General features: G+C 33.4%; 1 protein-coding gene across 11 annotated transcripts in view; it reads left to right on the top strand.

The window, feature by feature from the left end:
• Positions 1–16,305, top strand: part of rdgB (retinal degeneration B) — a 461,056-nt gene that overhangs the window by 374,973 nt on the left and 69,778 nt on the right. For 9 of the 11 annotated variants that reach the window (XR_014133053.1, XM_081771516.1, XM_081771512.1 and 6 more), the window contains 2 exons: positions 326–889; positions 10,216–10,239. Coding sequence is in view for 10 of the 11 variants with exons in the window: in XM_081771516.1 (XP_081627642.1) it covers positions 326–889; positions 10,216–10,239 (588 nt within the window). In the remaining variant the exon portion in view is untranslated. The remainder of the gene's footprint in view (positions 1–325; positions 890–10,215; positions 10,240–16,305) is intronic. The other 2 variants (XM_081771519.1, XM_081771518.1) reach the window with 1 other exon arrangement.

Raw genomic sequence — 16,305 nt, 5'->3', positions numbered from 1 at the left:
AATTGCAGCATTGAACTATTGCATGACGATTGAAAAAAGGGTTATTAATAATAAATATGTGAGTAACAAATGTAAATATAGTAATAGTATATTTTGTCGTTATAGACTTTGCGTACACAACTGGTGTGAGAAAAAATATAAGCGAGAGTCTAACTCTTATTTACTTAATAAATTTCGCTTAGGTCACTATTTCTCCTTTTCGTTGCTTGATGTTTAACATGTATTTTAAGTTTATAGTAAGTCTGTAGATTTAGTTCTTCTTTCTTTACTCATTATTTGGTTATATCTTGTGAGCAGAATTTTAATTCTCTTGTTTCAATTTCAGCATTAAGAAAGACTATGCTGAGAGCACATAGGCAAGCATGGGCCTGGCAGGATGAGTGGTACGGACTAACAATGGAAGATATAAGAAGAATTGAGCGCCAAACTCAGGAAGCGTTAAAAAGAAAAATGGGTTGTGACTTAGACGAAGAGGAACCAGATAATGGATTCTCGAACGGAGTTTCTACTCCTAATGACGCAAAGACATTAGCCGCTACGTTGAGTAGTATCGAAAAACCAGATAAAGATGTGCCTAGCCCACCGTTAAGTAAGAAAATGGACTCTGATCATGACGTTCCAGTTATTCACACGACATCAGAGCCTACCGATGTGGAAGTGCCAGTGAATGTGAACAAGCCCAGTGACTTGAATCTAAAACAAACAGACGAATCTATTGAATTAGAAAACCGCCGAAAATTGTGGTCAAGAAGCAATTCTCGTGCGGCATTGCATTCTCCTGGATCCGGTTCTAGCAAAAGTTTCGATATTCAAATGGCGAACTGGAGAATGGAAAGTATCGTAAGGGACTCTGATTCCGGAAGTGACGATGAGTTCTTTGATTGTCAAGGTAAGTTTTAGCTATAATTAATGTGAAAGTTTGCAGTTTGTCAATTTTTTTTTGTTTGGTGTTTGTTTCTAGTGAAAATAATATTATTTGGTTATGTAAAAAATAGAAATCTTGCATTATATTTTTGTTCGTAAAAAGTACATTTCAGAGATTAGGAAAATCAATGCTAAAATACTCATAATTGGAGATGAATTAATTGAATCATTTGCAAAATTAGATAGCTTTCTACACAACTTCTACCCACAATACCTTCAAAGAGGACAGAATTATTTGAATGCTGTTTTCTTTAACTCCACAAAATATGAAATTACCTTCTTAGCTGATAAGTACTCAAATTTGTCTGGTATGCTGAAGTTATTGACGGATAAATTGTATAAGACTTACCAAATTCTGCATACAAATAACATGTGCAAATTAATACTATCATCAATAGTATTTTGCCAATGACAGCACGCGCCTTTGGAACAGTATAACTCGTGTTCATTTACCTTAACCGTTAGCATTGTTTTAGTTGTATTTTATGTTTTTGATCTTTCACCACTTACTGTACCATTTGTTTATTCTTTCTAGTGTGTTTTCTATGTATAATTGATTCTTGAGTATTATCAATCTTAAAGTGGCCTACTAGGTGCCGCAGCATTGTATCGAACTCGATTATTAAATAGCATTCAATATTCATTCTCAACTCTGCGAAATCAGGCGTGTAAATCCTCAAATCGAGCGCTCGATAACTTGATTTGCGCGGACTCGGATCTTGATGCAGTGCATTCTGATAGTTTTCCTTTCAAATCGTGTAAATGCTGGAATGGGTCATAGTATTAAAGCCAGGTGTAATTCCTTTCTCGTTTCTTACAGTACAGTCACAGTAAAGAATAGAGGAGGAAAACAATTTAGATACCAGAAAATCGATAAAAACAAGATTTAGAGTAATCTTAAAATAACAGAAATACTAATGAAATATGTTAAGTTGACGTAATTGAAGGTTTGTGTGGGAAAACACACACGTAATTGGCAAGATAATCCTCTAACTTTCAGTGCTATCTTTGTTCAAACTGTTTGTGTTTGTGCTATTAATTAATATTGAATTCTGTTTGTTTCCGTTATTGAATATAAGGTATAGAATATGTTAAAAGAATCCGGTTTCATTGCGTCATTTGTGAGTTGTTTACTCAACAATCAAATCTTTATCATAATCTCGTGTCGATTTAATGATAAAAGGAAGAGAATGTTAACTTGAAAGAGATCAGTGTGTTGATGAACCGGATTTTCTTCATTATTCTTTCGATAAATATTGTTTGTGTATTTAATCAAAGCAAGTGAAGAATTTTCTTATTGAAATTTACATCTTATATTTGATTTTCACTCAGATAAATTTATACTTTATTAAGGAGATGTACGTATAAATTTCCTTGTAGTTCGATTAGACTTATTCCGTGATGCAAGTGTTTCCAAGCCCCCCCTTTTTTTTTGTTGTTGTTGTTGTTGTTGGTAGGGTTTCATGTAGCTTTGATTCCACATTTAGCTGTAGGCCCACGTCTCATATAAACTCAGTGCTGAAAGGGTCGCTAATCTCCAGTCAACTTTTTTTAAGTTTAGAAGGAAGATGGAAATCAGTATTTTTGGCAATACCATTGCTCTGTTTATTCTTTGTTAAACTGAAGTTTAGTAATCAGGAATTCAATACCGTACTATTTTTTGGTTAACTGGTTTGCTGCAGGAGTACCCTGTCGATTCTGGGTTCGGATCTCTCGTTAAATATTTAAGTTCGCGTCTCAAGCCTTGCTGCTGAAACAAACAAACAAACAAATTAGTGTTGTTATACAATGAAGAATTTGGAGTTTGTGCATCTGGTCTATTCCAATAATTCAGACATATGAAAATATTTATAGAAGAATATTTATAGATGAAAGTTTCCCATTCTTTGCTGACTAGCTAACTGAAGCTAGTCAAGAGTTTTATGACATTTCAGAATTGTTGTGTAATCTTGTCATGTATTATATAATTTTTTGAAATTCGAATCAATACCAATTGACTATCGGTGTGACATTAAAACTAAAACTTCTCTTTAATCTATTATTTTAGTACTGGTATCGTTTTGTAATTTTCATAATATAGAGTGCTTTCATATCATTTCTAATCATGATAATAGGAGTAATTGAATGTTATGGTCATCTGACGTGCTAAGATTCAAGGAGTTTCGTAAGCTATTTCCGTTATATTACGATATTTAAATCTCAAGATGCCTTGTCGTCGTATTTAATAATATACTCATTCAACTGATTTTCTGTCGTCTCAAATAAATTAATTTATGATTTAAGATTCAGTCTTTTCTAATCATATTTATACCACTTTTACCTTAAATTTCTTATATTTCAAATGCAATAATTATACTTATATAAAGATCTGTTTTAAATCCATATTTAATAGCAATGAAGCTCGTTGTTATCTTGAATTAGTGTCAAATGTGCCTGTTTAAGGGATATTACTTGTAGTAACTTACCCAAGATTTCTCTGATGTAACTGAAAGATGTTTCTATTAGATTCATCAATTTATTCATCATTTAAGTTTTGTCCTTTCCTGCTTAAGACTTAACAGGAATCTTTTTTCTCTAAATTTCTTTTATTCAGATAGCTCTCAGGTTATTTTGTCAAGTACTCTGGTCTTGTTAGCATCGAAATCAAAATTATGAAACATGTTTCCTAACAAAATTATGAACCTGTATTATTTCTTTCAGGTTCCTATCCAGATATTCTTTACTTTGTACTCTTCACGAACAAAATAGGTTTCTATATACTTCAGTTCTTTACACAAGAATCCTTTTATTTAGCATGTTAGTCAAATATAATTGAACTGAAAGAAAAGACAGTCACAACAAAGATCTGCTTTGTTTGTTGACCATGACATTAAGCTGGATTTAGGAGAGGAGCGCTCAGCGGTCGAATTAAGGCCAGTATGAGTCGGCATGACATATATGTGGTAAATTGAAATGCCAAAAATTATATAGCTGTAAACATTTAAATAAACTCAACTATATTGAAGTAATGTCCAAGCGTATACTTCATTATTTCTCATTCTTTCTTATTTTTCTTCCTTGCTTGTTTGAATTGCATAGCACTCTACATATTTCACTGCATCTTCTCCCACCCACACAGGTTTACTGAGCTCTTTTTAGTTTTCCATCCTTGTCTTTCAAATGTTATGAGTAGAGGCACGAGTTTTTCGCAGAATTCGTCACAATTAAGTAGTTTTCAGTTTCTTGATGTATTTTGATATTCTATGTGTATTTTCATTGGTTTCTGTTGCGCGATAAAACGCGAAGTTAGCAGCTTTGCGCGAGATTTCTAACAATACGCAAAATTTTAAAAATACGTTTTCATTAATTTAAAAACGCCAGTTTTCCGCTGACAGAACGGTAGAACGTGGCATGAACGGTGCATTTTGAGTTATTCGGACACGGCTATATAGAACATGTTGCGCGTTAGGTATCACCATCGCAAACTTTCCTACTCATAGTATGTTTAGTTACTGATTTTCCTTTAGTTTGATTAAAGAAATATAATTTTCTATAAGTGAGATATTCAGTGTATTTTGTTTTTAGGTAATTAGTGGTTTATTTCTGTAGTGATCTACGAGTAAAAAGAACAATAGTAAAAATGCCAGGGAATATCTTTTCCACAAGAGCTACAAAATGCGTAACTTTATTTGAAAAATGCGACAAAACGCGGAATATGAAAAACGAAACTCGAAATTTTCAAATTCTTAGTGCGAGCAACTCGTGCTCTCCTAGTTATGAGTGACATAACAATAGCATCTGCAATATATATATATATATATATATATATTGCGCTATTGCACAACCTGTTCCAGTGTATTCATCTTACTGGTCGGTTTTTTCCCGTAAATAATAATCGCTTTTAATTTGCTATTATACTCTGCAGCAGTGACGGTTTCCGGGGGAATTTCTCCCCTTGAAGCAACGAAATTCCTCTTTTCCCAGGAGCATATATCCAGTCGTTCTCAACGTGAAACCACTGTTTTCGCAGTACTGCTTTCATCCTCTTGAATGTTGAAAGTCCTTCCTTTTCCTATCTCGAAACAAAATCTTCAGGAATCATCACTGCTCTGTCCTGTTAGTGTCACGAACTGATTTAGAGTTCGCAAATCAACGTATTAATTTTGTTTGTGAGTGTGATATTTCTGTTTAAAACGAACATTTGGAAGTAAACCTGATACAAAGGCATTTGAAGTCGAAAGTGCTATAAACGTAAATACTGCCAATCATTCTGACTCCAGTTACGGTGAACAGGCTGCGTGCCACAAGGAATTTAAAACTTTTGACAGTGATAGGTCTAAGAATGATCATAGCCATGCATGCTCTTTATCCTGATTGTTGGACATTTGAAATGTATTGTAAGAACAAAATGAATATGTGTGGCTTATTGCAAACCCAGATGATATAGGATGTAGTTCTTGTTAATAAGTAAAACTGGTACAAACAAACACACACAAAATCATCGAATGCAAGTACCATCAGAATAGACGCAGTACTCAGTTTCGCCTATAGTAAGGACAAACAATCTCTAAGAAAGAAACGTACATATACAAAAATTAAGAAGGATATCCTTATTCCGAGAATGTCTTAAAAATGTCTAAACTGAACCAAATAGAGGAATCAAAAAACATATACCATCAAAATGACATAAAATCAACAAGTAAGGTATTTAAAATTGTATATAATATTGGCAAGAATGAGAAACCCTTTTATAAATTTACCACATTCTATAAACTTGCAATAAATTAAGTAAAGTGTCAGTTGGATGATAAATCATAGTGATCTTATCTTATGGTAGCGTGTTAAATTTTCTGGCTGATGTAATGACAAAGAATTCTTTTATTCTACTTAAGCAATACAAATGAAAAATTGAATTGCTGGTCGACAAACCAACAACTGGCCGATATTAATTACTTGTATAAGAAGTGCAGTTAAACCATTAAATAATCCAATTACGATTTTTATGTAAAGTCACGCTGACTGCAAAATGCTTCTAGTGAATGCATAATTGATACCAGTGATGTGATGTTAGAACCTTTGGTAGGCATACGCTCTGTCGTTTCGAAAAATATAGCATATACCCACTTCATATACACTCGTTTTTTCATAAATGTAATGTAAGTATACGCTGAACTATAATAAGTATTATGTAGGTATAGTCCGTGTATCTTATATGCCCCATTACATTCCTAGTTGATACTGTGTTAAGTGAAGTGAATAAACTAGGTTTCAATGAACAGTATTTACACGAATACCTAATTTTATTTTATGGTGCTTCGAATGTGCTAGGACACAAATCAGGTATTTAACGAAACAATATTTCGTTTTTAATTGTCTGATACTGCACTAACCATAAACTAAAATTAGCAGTAGATCACACCATTGTTCTAAAAATAGTTTTGAATTACTCCGGTCCGCAAACGAAGTAGGAACATGATTATTGGGTCTATCTATTGACAAAGTGCTGGACACAAAATAAATGACTTGTAGTTTGCTCACTGGCTGTCGGGAATAAGTATTCAGTCGTGTACAAATTTTATATACACCATCTATATATATATATATATATATATATATATATATATATATATATATATATATATATATATATATATATATATATAGATTGTGATAAGAGAAATGGAAACACCTGTAGTTGACAACACGTCAGATGTATGGGTTGGCAGTGGTGTCGTGGCGCCCGCAGCGCCGGACCGCTGGTGGTGGTGTGTTAGGTCGGTCTCCATACTACGTCAGGCGCAGTGGAACAGCAGTGTCCAGTGGCTGCAGCAGACGGAGGTAGTGTAAAATGGGAGACCTGTCAGATTTTCAAAGAGGGCAAATTGTTGGTGCGCGGTTATGTGGAGTGAGTGTGACGGCAGTGGCTACTGTGTTATGTGTGTCGCGTGGGACAATGTCGAAGGTGATGACGGCCTACACAACACACGGGAAAACCACATCGGGGAAGCGGAACAGTGGGCGGAAGAAAATCATGAGTGACAGGTCACGCCGGGAATTAAAGCTCATTGTCACGCAGAACCGTCGTGCTACTGCGGAGCAAGTGACGGAGGAACTCAATCAGCACCTCCTCCACCCTGTTTCGACAATCACAGTCCGCCGCGAATTACATGACATGAACTTACGGGATCGTGTTGCACGGGCCAAACTGCTCATCAGGGACCATAACGCTTTCGTACGCCGCAAATGGTGCCGCAACCATGCAACTTGGACCGTTGAGGACTGGAAACGTGTGATATGGTCGGATGAGTGATCCTTCACCCTATTCCCAACCACGGGCCGTGTTTATGTGTGGAGAACGCCCAAAGAAGCTTATGATCTGCAGTGTCTCCACCCAACTGTGAAACATGGCGGCGGTTCGGTGATGCTGTGGACCTCAATATCATGGTTTTCATTAGGTCCTGTGGTCACACTTAGCGGACGAATCACTGCCAACGATTATGTCGCAATTTTAGGAGACCACTTGCATCCTATGGTCCGGATGTTGTTCCCGGACAATGACGCCATCTTACAGGATGATAATGCACCCATTCACACAACTGGCGTTGTTGCAGCGTGGTTTGAGGAACATCGGGATGAAGTTCAACGCCTACCCTGGCCCACCCAATCCACAGATCTCAACATAATTGAACATCTGTGGTCCGTCTTGGAAAGACGACTTCGGCGACGATTTCCACCTCCATCCTCTCTCACAGAACTGACCGATGCCCTGCACGAGGAATGGTGTAAAATTCCACTTCCTACCATTCACGACCTCTATGCCTCCATCCCACTTCGCATCAAGGCTGTTGTGAAGGTGAAAGGTGGCCCGACACCATATTAATCTGGTAAGTTGCAATTTCGTTCAGGTGTTTCCATTTTTCTGATCACCATCTGTATATATATATATATATAAGCCAAAGAGAGATTAAGAGTACTGTCGGTAAAGAAAGATTGAAGTCCTTCAGAGGGTTGAAAAATATACTCACACAAACTAACTTTATTGTAAATCTTGGCATTATGTAAGTTGCTTTGTTCGAACGTTTTGGTGCATCATATCAGTTTAAAATGTGTGATATTACAATTCCTGTATTTGATCTCGTTGATATTCCCGGACGATATGTAACAAAATATATTGATGCTAGAAATAAGTCAGTATTTCAAGGTTGTGTTTTCCATAACGAGAAGGCGCATAGTATTTTGGAAGAATAATTCTTTAGAAGTTTAAGTGCAAATTAAAAAAAAAAAAAATGGAAAGTTTATGTATATATGTATGTATGTATAAGATCCACAAAACCATATTATACATTAATACTTGATCCCGTTGATATATTTGACCCAAATGAATTAGCCTGATAATATTCTCATCACTTACGAATATGGTCATGTTGCATTGGATTAAGAGAAGTTTCGTATATACTACTGTATATAGAGAGCAAATGCGATTTCAGAAAGTTCGTAGAAAGTGAAGACAAGTCAGAACTACATAAATTACATCACCTGGTCTCTGCGATTAAAACATTAAACATTCTACTAGTGAACGTGAACATATGTTGAATGTGATGAGTAGCATTATTTCACTCACTCAAAATAAGCTACTCGTACATACAGCTTCGAATTTTGTCTTCGTAAGAAGTATTTAAGTCCACATTGGCTGGTGAGTGGCGGAGAGAGTTGAATAATGCAGTTAGCAGAGAGAGTGCAGGAGCAAGGAAGACGAAAAGAAGAATTCATATCTGCAAGAATTCTGAGACATGCTGGAGATGGGGGAATCCACTTTTTAGTAAACTTATTAAAGGCTATTTATGTATAATTTTGTAATCTTCGAGAATTTCGAAATGCTATACATCTGTCAAACTTTTACAGTAATGCGTAATGTCATACAGTATTACATTTTGCACACGAAGAATATAAATAATGTGTTAATTTAGATTTTAAAAAAATGGAATAAGAAGTGATGAGTTGTTTAAAAACTTTTCAGAAACTGTACGAAGACAAACGACGTGCTTTGTAGGAATACCAAATTTACTGAATATTCTGCAAGACCCGTGTTCCTAACTGATTTTTGTTCATATTACATTATCTTTTCCTTCAAAAAAGATATCCGTTTGGCATTTAATTTGTGGGTAACCCATTCGATGTAAATGGCTGCATAAATCTATCTACTATACGTTCTAGATGTAGCTATTCTAGATCAATATAATTTAATTGAACAAATTTCTCAGCTTAAAATAATGTTGACACATCTAATAAAATGGAAATGATTACATTCAGTATTTCTGCATGTAATCTCCGGCTCTATCTTAAGAAATTAACTCGTTACGCTAATGTCTCGTGAACAAAATTCAAATATATAGCTAGAGATTCAAATTAATGGAATTAAATACTATCCGTAAACCCTATAGTATTTGTTTAGTGATTTTTTTTTTTTAAATTATCATTTCATCACTAACCATAATCCCCGCCATCAGTTGAGCTTCAATAATCAGAACAACTCAAAATCATTCACGATACGATTAATGAGTTACATATGTGATTCATTTCGTCACTGTTGAATATATTTTTTTAAAAACGCCCTTATATCATAATTCATCATCATCATCATCATCAGTGATTGCTTTAAAGCAGGAAATACATCTTTGGAAATCAGTGATAAGATTTAAAATGCAGATATTACCTGTAATATGGAATATTCATATATGGAAACTAATTGGGAATGCATTTGTAAATTATTTTGTAAGGAAATATGTATTTGTGATACTTATCCCTTAAAATAAATAAATTAATAAAAATAAAGCTTCAGTGCTAGATTTTAATGTTCAGATTTCGAAAGTAACGTATTATTAACATTGATTTCATTAATATAAATACTATGTATTATAAGTAGAGAGGCTTTTTTTTTTTTTTTTTTTACTATGTTTTCTGGAAAAATAATTCTGTGGTATTATTGGATACTAGTAGACATTTAGTGATATTTATATGTACTGATTTTGTAGACATTAGTGTTTTAATGTATTTGATGTTGTTTGAGCATTTACTCAATATAGCTATTCGAAATTAACTGAAGCATTTTTGAATTAGCTGCTATATACTAAAAGTGTTGTTTCTGTTGGCGAAGCCAGAGGAATGAGAGAAAACAATACTTGTTTTTAATTTATTTATTCTTTCATGTGCATGATCTGTCAGTTATTGCTGAAACTTTACTTTTTTCTTTGTTCTTTTTCTGCTCTCTCTGTCTTTATCTTCATTCTGTGTTCGACTTGGTGTGACGAGCAGCCTTCGAAATTCCTATAATTAAGGGTAGGTATCAATGAAACGCTTGCATGGTGTCGTGAGTACAGGTTACGAGAGCAAAAGCAGCAATTTTTGTCATAGTAGGATGAAAGGGGGATATCTCGATAATAGTTTGGCTGTTGCTGAGGAATTATTTTCGTGGGTTACCTACATGAGAAAAATTTATAGTATATTATTAGATAAGTCTTTTAGTTTCTAGAGCGTAATAAATACGAGAAAACAATGGTTTCAATACGAAAGTATTGCCTATAAAAATTGTATAAAAATTGTGCGAAAGATAAGACAAGAGTTTTACTTATACAAACGTATGTGCCACAGTTTTCCTGTTCTCACTGTTTCTAGTGGTGAATTTTTGTAATGTATTTAAAGAAAATTAGTAGATAGACTCTTGCAAATGAATTTTTGATGCCTTACCACAATGACCAGAACGTCTTAGTACCATAAAGCTAAGACTCATGCACGTTGACAGAAAAGTCACTAAAAGGCACAGAAGCAAGGCTTATGTAATCGCATATACACACATATACACACACACACTATATATATATATATATATATATATATATATATATATATATATATATATATATAATGTCCATGTGGTCTCGCAGTACAATATATAATAGAAATTTTTGAAAGTTATCGTTATTGTCAAAACAAGAAATGCGGTTACACATAAATAAGACTAAATTACATGCATCTTGTTGCATTTTACACCTTGGAATAAAATTTGCCTTTTAATTACGTTGCTTGAACGTAAGGGCTCAAAGATTGCTGCTTAATGTGATTTTATTTTAGCATGAATTTTTATACGTGAAATGTGCGAATGTATGAAAGTGTTGCATGAGTCAGAAAGGTAAGTGCAAATAAAAGTAAAAAGGAGTGAAATTGGTTATTTTTAGTGAACATATATACAAATCCATTTTGTTAGTCTAGTGAGATTTTATTATTAATTGTAAACGCAAAAGAAATATTTCAATAGATTTACGAGTATATATTGTTATCATTTATTTAGGACAATAAGATGGATGATAAAGCAATCTCTGAATCCTGTGTTCCAGCCATTAATTATGTGTTGTTCTTGTCACTTTACTCCGGCACCTTAATTTCCGGTCTCCGTACACTCATTTGAACTACAGAATATATGAGCTGGTGACTCTAGCTCCGGTGGCTTAGTGGTCTTGCCTAATCTGGATAGAAATTGCCGTAGGGCAGAACACTCAGACAAAACTAAAATCATGCTATTGAGAAGATAACTGTTTGCATTACTGTTTCTACTAAGAACGTTGAGAAGTCAGCAGTTATGGAAAGTTAGAAATATGAATAGCAAAAGCTGAATTATTTCATATTGATAGAAAGTTGCATAGTTCATATTTTTTAGAAAGTGTTAGTATATGATTTTCGTATGAAAGAAAAAGATTGCTTTAATTGTAATACTTGTTGAGAAAATATTTTAAGAAAATTTTGTCCAAAAGTTCTAGATTTCATTTGCCAATAATCCTTTTGTTATTTTGTTGATGTTTGCGTTATTCTTGTCTTCCCTATTTTTCATTGCTGTTTAAGTTTTCTTAACGTTGGTGCCTACACATCAGTGAGAAATAATAAGCGTAAACTGCGGATAATTCTGAATAATTCTGGTTGTAGAGTGCCTGTTTTCTTTGTCACATTAATTATCATCAATTTTCGTTAATATTTTGTTCACATAGAGTGACATCTTTTTACCGTTGAAACGATTAAAGGGATTGATAGAAACTGAGCAGTGGGATCGAAAACAAATAGCCAAAGATGAGAGTTTAAATAATCTCCAAGAGATTATAACTATTCCAGCGCCATCTTATATTCACTTTTTTAAAATTGGATTGTGTATAATACAGTGTTAAGGAGTAGAATTCCCCCCCCCCCCAAAAGTAAGGAATTTATTAATATCATTGTTTGTTAAAGAGATAATTGTGACTGAATGTAACTGGTTGGATTACCATAACATTTTTCTCTGCAGAGGTGGGCCACGAAAGCATTGAAATCCTGATAGGAAGTTAACTTCATTCGACAGGCTAATTTTACACAAATTTTGTGAAATAAGATATAATATTTTGTCAGACAAATATTCGTGAATGTTGTAATTGATGTAAAGTCAAACTCGTAAATAAATAAATAAATAATAAAGTAGTAAATAATCAGACAAAGGTTTGTCCTGACAAACTCCACATCAGCAAAAGGTATCCATACGAGTTTCAGATCCATCAACACATAAATGAAAGTAAATGATCCAGACACAGCGTCTAGTTTACAGAGAAATCTTAACCAGAACGATTTAGATCTTTTTAAAGAAAAGAAAAGATGTTCAGTTATGATATACTGTTACTATGAATGGTGAGATAAACTGACATAATCTAGCAATTTGTCGTGCCATTCCAAAATATTGAGCTGAGTGAAAGTGATGGTCATTTGTAACCTTTGAGAACATGTACAATGTGGGCTGTAATAAAGGACAGCATAATCAGTGGATCTAAGGATTTTGAAACCTCATGAGGAATAGCTTTTTTTCTTAATCACTTTTAATAGGGATATTTTTTTTAAAATATAATTTCCATGAGTATACTTATTAAGGTACCTCGTTAATTAAGTCAGTTATTTGCAGAACACTGTATTGAACATCGAAAGTCGATTAAATGATCTTTCAGATCGTCTCATCTGATACATTACCCATTTGTCGTTGGGTCAATTAAAGACTTGTTTTTGCTATAAAAATTACGATGTCAGGTATCTGTAGAATAGAATCTTGATATATATATATATATATATATATATATATATATATATATAATATGATCTTGAGATCTTTTATATGTTGTGTTTGTGCAAGATCAAAGTAACTTAATGAAAAAAGGGGGGTATATTCATCGAATTATTGAACTTGTATGCTAGAACTCCATACAAGCTACAGTTAGATTGATTATCTTACAAAGAAATAACTATATGACAGAAATAATTGTAGAATTAATTTTCTGAATGATTCCCGTCGCTAATCTATGTATCACACGATCACTTTTTTTATGTATAAAAGCTCAATTCTAGGTAGTGCCATGATTGTTAACCTCTTTCTGAGATAACAGCATATATCCAGTCCCCTTCTTGTGTTCATTTATTTTCGATATTCTCAGGTTTTTCAAAAAGAATATTGTATCTTTTCTTGGATTCTCCTCTTATCGTGTATGTATATTATATTCACTGTACGCTCTTTTAGGATATATTTTTCGAGTCCTAGATCATAAGGCGGTGATTTCATTTTTTTTTTTACGATTCTTCGGTTGAATTTTTGAACTAGGAAATGGGCTCGTGAGCCAGACAATTGATACGAAAATAGGAATCCCTTTCTATAGAAGTAAAGGAAGTCCGTACCTCAAGCACAAAATCAGTCGCATTATTTATCGACATGGGTGAATACAAGTTCTTAAATAAACAAATAAATCATCTAAGAGTAACAACCGAAAATCGTTCAAATACTGTTAATAAGATATTTGCCAACATGGTTCATCCCATTAAGTTGCTATTGCCACTGTGACGGAGCGAAGCAGGATTAGTAGGAATCATTACCAGTTCGCCCCAGAGATGGCACCAATAAATAATTCCTATGATGTCATCCCTGAAGTGTAGAGGAGGAGTCTAGGAACTTCTTAAATTATAAGAGACACTTATTAAAGTAGCACAGATATCGAATCCCGTAACCGGAGTAAAAAAGAGTACGGAAATCAAAAATCTAAGTGATTAAAACAGACAAATAAAATTAGAGATATTGCATTAAAATCACAAGAGTTACTACCAGCAGGTTCACAATGTCGAATAATACTTCAAATAGATTACGTAGACAATAATTGAAGACTCGTTGTAGAAAACAATGTAAGTGCCGGCTTGCAATTGTTTCATTTGTTTTTCATTTTTAATACGTTTATGGCTTAGTTAAATTTTAATACATCGTTATGTGCTGGGTTATATTTCTAAGCAATAATATTTTCTATTTTGTGACGTTTGGGCACAATTTACTTTCTTTTGTTTCTACTTTACAGAAACTTTTGCATTTGGCACTTACATTGCTTTCTACAGCGAGTCTTCAATTATTAAAAATATATGTGAACTATACTGTTTATAAACATCGATCCACAAAGTTAATAAACTCCAAATAACGTTAGTTCCTCAGAATTTGAGTGATTTAAAATATTACTGATAGCTTTTATTTACGCTTTATAAGATAATTTGTTAATTATAAAATACTAAGTTGCTCGTATATATATATATCATTAACACATCGAACCAAAATAATTTCACCACAAGTCTGTTTTATATCCACCAATATCTGTTGACCCGACAGTGTCTTTGTCACTAATGTTATTGTTTAATGACAATTTGGAGGATCATATGGTATAGGGAGGGAGAGGGAGTATGTTGAAATGTGAGAAATTTTTGTTCTCTATCACTTCTTTTAACTCGGTGATTTCTAAGACAATTCTACAACTCACTTTCCGCTGGTTGCCACTGATGCTTAATTCTGGTGGTACACGAAAGATCTACAACACTTCATAAAAATCTCTATCAAACGACATCTTCATCAAAATATTTCAATGCATAATGCTCTTCATCTTCATAAATCACCAAAATAGAAATAAATTTTTCTTATCTTGATCAGCACTAAACCCTCTTTGACTTTTCATAGTGAAAATATAAATATCTCATAATGTTAACTATGTCCTGCCCGGAAACACCTTGTACTGGGAATCAGAATAATCCCTGCACCTGGCTCATCCGAGATGCAGTTCCATAATAATAATAATAATAATAATAATAATAATAATAATAATAATAATAATAATAATAATAATAATAATAATAATAAAAATAAAAACCTGACCAAAGCTTCAACACACACTGTATTTTAAACTATGATGTGTTACGGTTACGGATATATAACATATCCTTCATTAGACACTATCTTTATGTGATGTACTGATGATGTCTGATGAAGGATATATTATATATAAATACACCGCACTTGCGTGAACTGTATTTAGGAAAAGGATCAGATTAAGAGCCTAAACGTCACTTTTATCAACAGCTTCGACTGTTAAATAGGCCTAACCAAATGCAACACTCCAACCTAATGGCGCTACTATTTTCAAGATATTCTGTAACAATTATGTCCTTTCAATAGATTGTCCCATTTAATCCCACTATTTAAAACTAATTAAATATCTTCCATATTAAACAATAGAAGCAACTGTTATCCCAGCTCTCACAAGATTCATTGTCCTCACAAAGAAATCTTCGACATATTATTATGACAATTCTTTAATCTTTTCCCTCCAAATATCTAGAAGTTTGTAACCATTTGACACTAACCGGAATGTCTTAGAATTTCTGGTCTCGTATCATCACTCAATACAACACAATGTTCAACAGCCGGGATAAATACACAGTTTCAATAACAGTAAATAGTATCAACTGATCTTTAAATAAACTCAAAACTAACTTCTTTCTAATACTTCGGCAGAATTCAATTCAATTTGCTATTCTACTGTAGAGTTAATACATTCATAGGTAATAATTCCAGTAGAATTTATAGATGACTTCCAAGCAGGATAAACGCCAGAGAACACTGAAGCAAACAAACGTGGCTTAATTTAGAGAAACTTGCGTGAATATTAAGAATAAATTTATCCTTACTTCGGAACACGCTACAAAATGAAACTCGATAACTTTGTTCGTACTAGGATGAATAGAACAGTTTTGTATGGATTTGTAGTTTTTCATACATTTTAAATGTGTCAAATTTAACATCTAAAAATATAAATTCAGTTTCTATTGAAGGCGAAATTCTGGCTATGAGTATTTGCTGGAAAGTTCACCAGTACTGAAGTTCAATTGATTTCTTCAGTAATAGGTTCCACAGTCTGCGATGGAATCTAATTCGTCTTTCTGGGTTATTGAATTTTATTACAGTTTTTAAATATCTGCGAAATAAGTAAAATTGCATAACGTATTATTTTGAGTGGCTAATGTAATACTAAAAGCAAAATATAT

Source organism: Thermobia domestica, chromosome 9, assembly GCF_964235325.1.
Source record: "Thermobia domestica chromosome 9, izTheDome1.hap1.1, whole genome shotgun sequence".
Classification (NCBI taxonomy): domain Eukaryota; kingdom Metazoa; phylum Arthropoda; class Insecta; order Zygentoma; family Lepismatidae; genus Thermobia; species Thermobia domestica.
This window is presented reverse-complemented; position numbering and strand designations above follow the sequence as displayed.